This window comes from Lepus europaeus, chromosome 13 (genome assembly GCF_033115175.1).
Source record: "Lepus europaeus isolate LE1 chromosome 13, mLepTim1.pri, whole genome shotgun sequence".
NCBI classification, from domain to species: Eukaryota; Metazoa; Chordata; class Mammalia; order Lagomorpha; family Leporidae; genus Lepus; species Lepus europaeus.
The window spans coordinates 43,283,190-43,289,528 of NC_084839.1; the positions used below are offsets into that span (position 1 = coordinate 43,283,190).

Here is a 6,339-nt window from a genome sequence, read left to right on the forward strand (position 1 = left end):
GGCAGGAGACGGGGCCCTTGTCTCCTTGTACAAGAGCCCACAGTCAGGGACCATGACCTCAAGGTGGCTGTTCGGGCATTGCGGGTGGGAGGTCTGTACCCTCAGGGAAGGCTTCCTGGGACAGCAGGACCCGGGCAGACGTGCAGACAGCTCCAGGAGTGAAAAGGGGTGGAAGGAGGTGGAAATTTCTGGGAATGTCGCCTAGCCCTGCCTCTCCCTGAAGCCATGTGGGTGGCTCCACCAGCAGGTGCAGTGCTCAGGCTGCATCACCAGCTTGCATGAGGTTTCTGACCCCTGTGGCTGGCCGTGCAGCTGTGGTGTTGCCCAGGGCAGGCCCAGGCTGGGCGCCCTCGGCAGGCCTGGGCTCTCATGTCCAGTAAGCAAGGACAGGCAGCTGGAATTGAGACACCAGTGCTGTGTCTCTCCTTTCTCTGGGCAAGTGGGGGAGCCAGGAGGCTGTGGGTAGATGCTCGGTATGGTGCAAGCTGGGGCGGAGCAGGTGAGGCCTTGGCTCTTCTGGGGCTGGGCCCTGCCTAGTTGTCAGGCAGCAAACAGCCCTGAGTTGCTACCAAACACTAACACGGCTGGTGTCAGAGGCAGGTGGCAGCTGATCCTATTACAGGCCCCGGGGCCTGTGGGCCCCAGCCTGACCCCTGCCCGGTGTCTCCTTTCAGGCTGGAAGGTCAGCACCCCAGGGTGGGGAGACATGAGCCAACCCCACCACAGTCACAGTCTCGCCTCTCCCAGCCTCTAGACATCAGCTGTGCCACTCCCCCCGCCTCCCGCCCAAAGGACTCGCTGCCATTGTCTCTGCCCACCACGTGGCCCCGGCTGCACTTGCTCAAGTTCACTGAGACCAGATCCTCACAGCAGCCCTACCAGGAAGGCCCAAGCCATCCCCCCAGTTGCAGAGGAGGACCCCATGGCTCCAAGATGATTGGCCACCAGCCTGGGGTCACAGCATTGTCAGTGGCAGTGCTGGGGTTCCAGCCCCACCGGGCTTCCTGCTGCCGAGCCGGGCCTTTGCCTCCCCGTGGACATGGGGGAAACCTACAGCAAACCTTCCAAACTGAAAGCAGCACACACGCTCACACGCTCGCACGTACATGCTGTGCAGCCTGCAGACGCATCTGGCCCCTTCCCAAACACCCACACGCATCTTGGATCAGGACTTTCCAACTCATGTTTTAGCAGTGGGACTCTTCTTAAACAGAAGCTCATGGAAGAAAGCTCAAAGCCTCCTGTGTAGAAGCCACTAGGCCCCACCCACCTCAGGGGGCCCAGCCGGCCTGGCCCTCTGCTCTGTCGCTGGCTCCCCGTGGCAGGACTCACAGGGCCCAAACCTTCCATTTTTGGTGCTCAATTTTGGTATCTGGCGGCTGTCAGCTCGCCTTCCTCCCCTCCTCCCCATGGGCCCGGTTCCACTGGGAGCTGCTCCGCTCTGCTCTCGGGCCGTGTGGGCAGAGTCGCTTGGCCTGGAGCCCTCCTGGCCAGACGGCCACTGTCCCTGCTCCTGGGCAGCCCTGAGTCAGCACCACTCCCAGCTGGCCGCTGCTCCCTGTCCCCTGCATGCCTCGGTGTGTGTGGTTGCCTGGGCGCAGCTCTGCCCAGGCCTCAGAGGCAGCAGGAGTACAGTGCTTCGTCCTCTCCTGGCCCTGGCCCCAGGACCTCCGCTCGGCAGAGGGAGAGGGGGCGGGAGAGGCTTGTCCCAGGACTTCCGGAGAGAGCGAGTGAGCACCATTTCAGTCTTGCCTGATTGGCCGTGTTCCAGGCTCTCGGAGGACTTTATGAAATCAGGCATGTGCATCTTCCCTGGTGCGTCGCCATAGCAACGGAGGGCCTAACTCTGGGGAGCTCAGCGAGGAGGAAAATGTTCCAGCTAAAAATGTCCATGGCCATCAGTGGGCGGGCGCCAGAGAGGGGGCTCCAGGCACAGAGAAGGCAGCTCTGCACCCCCACCCTGGCCAGGAAGTGCATGTCAGGGCTTTGCCTTTTATCTTTGAACAAGAGAAGGAGAGTCCCCTGTGTTGCCAACCTGTGTGACCCTTGAGGGCTGGAGTGGACATCTATGGAATGACACAAAGCAGCCTTTCTGGGCCATGAGGCAAAGTGGGGGTCATGTCCCCTGTCTCCAGCTTCCGGCTCTGTCCCCTCTGTACTCTTCCCAGGGTGGTGAAAAGAGGATATAGAGGGCACAGGGGGCCACTTTCACTTCCCAGGCTCGCTTTGTGACAATTCCTGCTACTTCCTCCCTCTCCCTAGCAATGGGATTGTTTCCGCCAAACAGCAGGGCCACGCTTCTCACTGCCCCTGGCCCCAGCACCCCGGGCCTTCCATCTGTTAGCCCAGCCAGCCCGTTCACTCCACGCTGCCTCCCACCCTGGCCATCCCACTCTCCTGTGAGCCTCCCTTGCCAGGCTGGGCCAGGCTGGGCACTGGGGCCTAGGACCCAGGTGTCCCCAGAAAGCCCGGCTGCTTGGTGCAGGCAAAGAACAGCTCCTTCCCACGCACGGGCTTGGGCTTCTCTCCCACGGCAGTGCGGGGGCGCTGAGCTCCTCAGCCTGACCGTGTCCCCGGGCTCCGGGGCAGCTCCGTGCTGCAGGGAGCAAGGGCTGAGACGAAGGGTCCTAGTCATTGAGAGTGCACGTGCCAGGTCCTCCCCGAGTGCCTTACCTGTGTACAGCCTCATTTCAGCTTCTCCACAGCCCTAGAGCTGGGGGCTGTGAGTCGGCCGTAACAGCCAGAGGGTTAGGGCTCGCCTGGGATCCACCAGACGGCGAGACCCGCAGCCAGGTCTGGCGACCTGAAGGCCTGGTCTGTGGCCCCAGGAGAACAGAGTTCCTGCAGAGGTTGTCCCAGGAGGCTGGGGATGAAGCCAGGTTGGGCCGGAGCACGTGGGGTTTGCCTGGGTAAAGGGCATGGCTGCTTAACAGCACCCAAGCCAGGGACACTGGGGCCTGTCTGCCTGGCAGGCTGGTACCCCCCACTAACCCCGCCCTGTGCTTGTTCCCCAGGGTCTCATGCTAAGTCGGCTGGGCCACAAGAGCCTGGCCCAGAAGGTGCTGTGGGACGCTGTGGAGCGGCAGAGCACCTGCCACGAGGCCTGGCAGGGCCTGGGGGAGGTGCTGCAAGCCCAGGGCCAGAACGAGGCCGCCATCGACTGCTTCCTCACCGCCCTGGAGCTGGAGGCCAGCAGCCCTGTGATGCCTTTCTCCATTATCCCCAGGGAGCTCTGAGCTCTGAGCAGCGGCAGCAGGGAGGGCGTGGCCCCGCGAGGGGCAGGCTGGGGCCTCGGCGAAATACATCAGTAGTGAGCACGTGTGCGGGCTGCAGCCCAGTTCCCCGCGCCTTCCCTCTGCCACCCTGCCTTTCCCCAGGACTGGCTGGGCCTGGGTGCTGCTCATCTGGAGCCAGGTGGACAAGATTTGCATCTGAAGCAAATCCTCGCTCCCTGGGCCGCTGACACGGTGGCATTTCTGCACGGGGAAGTGGCTAGGAGAGCACAGCTCCCAGCAGGTGCCAGCCAAGCGTGCACTCACGCCCATGTGTCGTGGGCACGCGCCCCCACCTGTCTCGACGTCCCTGACACCTAGACCGGCCAGCTCTGCACAAGCCTGGCTCCCGAGCCCTGGCTCTGAGCCCTGCAGCGCCACAGATGAGCCCACAGCCACCTCCAGCTGGGCCAAGGGGCTTTTCCTGGCCTCCTGCCTGGGTGCCTGGGAGACAATCTGGCTTGAACCCTCGGTGACTTGGCCAAGTTGTGGTGACCAGACCCGCTCCACGAGAGCTGTGCCCTGCCCACAGCCCAGTGGCGTCTGTAGGCGCTCAGCCAGCGGCCCCTATGATGAGCCTCAGGGTAGCATGCAGCCTTCTGATGCTCAAGGAGCAGCCCTACTAATGCTGCAGTCCACACACCATCCCCACAGGTCCCTGGAGGCCTAGGAACGCGCAAGAGGCGGCCTCAGGGACTGTCCCCCGCAGCCCGTGGTTGTGCTTTCTGGGGTCCTGAGGCCATGTGAGTGCTGCAGCCTGGGGCCGTGTCTGTGACAGACCCCGTGCGCAGGGCTCCGGCCCGCTGTGGACTTGTCTCACAAGTCAGTGCCCTGCAGGCCCGCCGGGGAAGTCCCTTCTGGCCCACACTTTGGGTTTTGGGGTACAAAGCTCCATCTGGTACTGCTCCCATTTTCAGCTGTATGGGAAGGTTGGCTGGGGGAGGCGTGCTTTGTCATCACCCCATCTGCCACGGAGGGAGAGGGCCCCTGGAGGCCGCCGCGCACTGCGCTGGCTCCGCACCGTGTGCCCCAAGGTGGTGATGCTGGGAGCCTGGCCCTCCCGGGCTTCCGTCAGGAGCATCCCAGAGGACACTGACTCCTTTGCCTCTGGCTGAAGGAGCTCTGTATGTGTACGTGTGTATATAAATATAAATATATATGTATATGAATATGATAGAGGTCTATTTTTTCTTTAATTAGGAAAAAGCCAAATACTATTGATTCAGCTTAAGGTGCCTCAAGGTGTTGACAGCCAACTCTTGGTGACAGGAAAGGCGTCAGCTGTGTATCAAAACCTGTCCTTGTTGGGAGCCACCGCGGCTGGGGTGCGTGGCCGGCAGTGGCTTTGCGGATTGAATAGAGACCCTTGAGCGGAAGCCGAGCTGTCCGCAGCCCCGTGCTCATTCATCCAGCCCTGGAGCCGGGCCCCCCAGAGCGGTGTCACAGGACGAGGGAGGCCGGAGAAGCCAGCGGGGCCAAGGCCTGGGCCAGACAGCTCAGCAGGGGTGCGGGGGACGAAGGGGCGGAAGGGGAGGCCCTCGGAGAAGGTTTGGATTTCCGGAGGTCAAGGCTTGCCCGGTGGGAGGGCATGAGAGGTGAGGGGTTCGGGAGGGTGCAGAGCTTGGAGCCGAAGCTGGAGGCCTGGGTGGGAGGAGGAGAGCGAGTCTGGCCTCCCACCCCTGGAGCACAGCTGGGAGAAGCTAGGGCAGGGACCCCTGAGCCAGAAACACTGACCTTGGCCATTGCCGACTGAGCAAACGGCGCGTGCAGGGGGGAGCCTCAGGCCACACTCGGGTGGGCTGCCGCTGCGGGGAAGCCACACCGCACGCTGCGAGGACAAGAGACCTGCCACCTGCCCGTGGGCTCTGAACAGGGCTTCGGTTTTGAAAATACTGTACATGGATTTCACAAATCTTTTTGCAGCAAAATAAACTTACCTTGTAATTCCACTTTCTCCATGAACTTTTTGAAGTACTCTCATACACTATAAAACATGCAACAAAAAACATTAAAGAATGATGTAAATGGGGCCAGTGTTGGGGTGTAGTGTTAGGTAAAGCCCCTGCAGTGCTGGCATCCCATATGGGTGTTCGAGTCCCAGCTGTTCCACTTCCAATCCAGCTCCCTGCTTATGTGCCTGGGAAAGCAGTGGAAGCTGGCCCGAGGGCTTGGACCCTTGCACCACGTGGGAGTCCCGGAAGGATCTCCTGGCTTTGGACCCATCCAGCTCTGGCCATTGTGGCCACCTGGGGAGTGAACCAGCAGATGGAAGATCTATCTCACTCTCCTCTCTCCCTCTGTAAACTCTGCCTTTCAAATAAATAATCTTTTTTTAAAAAATGATGTAGATCTACTCTGCAGCTCTGTATGCCCCCAAGGGACCCCAAGCTGCACCCCACAGCTCTAACCCACCCCCTCACTGAGACAGCTGCCCAGAGGACTCCCCTTGAACTGCTGGAAATGGGGTCCCCTGCTCTTGGGGCCTCATCTCCATTCCCTCTCAACCCCATCTTCAATCTTGCGGGGCTGTTGGTGTCCCAGGGAGAAGGGCGTGGAGCCTTGGCGTGCCCCAGCTTCTCTTGTGCTGTGACCTTTTCATAATCTAGTGAGTGAGCAGCTGGTATGGGGCCGCTTGTCGCACACCCCAGCCTGGGCTCACGGCCCCTCGGTGTGCTGTCTGCCGGCCTTCGAGAGGCTGAGAAAGCAGCCTGCAGGGAAGACACTGGAAGGCACGCAGGGGCTCCGCCTTCCCGCGCCGGAGCAGGTGCTGCCCAGCTGATGTGAGGCTGCGCAGCTGTTGGGAAGTCGGGTGGTAATGGGGTCCTGCTGAGCCCAGGCAGTTCCTGCCCCCTGTCTGCAGACCCGGTCTCACACACACACAAGCCACACCTGTGTCTAAGCCCATTGCAGGAACAAGAATCGGGGGGCAAGACGGGGTCGGGGGTGCTGCCCAGCCACCTCCATGGACCTCTAGCCCACCTTCCGCTCTGAGACACAGGCCCACTTGTGTACTTTGGTATTAATAGTGTTTATCTGCAGGCACAAATATGAATGGAATTTCAGTCAC

The 6,339-nt window shown here is 61.3% G+C and overlaps 1 protein-coding gene across 3 annotated transcripts in view; it reads left to right on the forward strand.

Annotated features, from left to right (window-relative positions):
* Positions 1-5,221, forward strand: part of TTC7A (tetratricopeptide repeat domain 7A) — a 132,173-nt gene extending 126,952 nt beyond the window's left edge. For all 3 annotated transcript variants that reach the window (XM_062209395.1, XM_062209396.1, XM_062209394.1), the window contains one exon: positions 3,015-5,221. In XM_062209395.1, coding sequence (XP_062065379.1) covers positions 3,015-3,236 — 222 coding nt within the window. In that variant the 3' untranslated portion in view covers positions 3,237-5,221. The remainder of the gene's footprint in view (positions 1-3,014) is intronic.
* Positions 5,222-6,339: the final 1,118 nt, after the last annotated feature.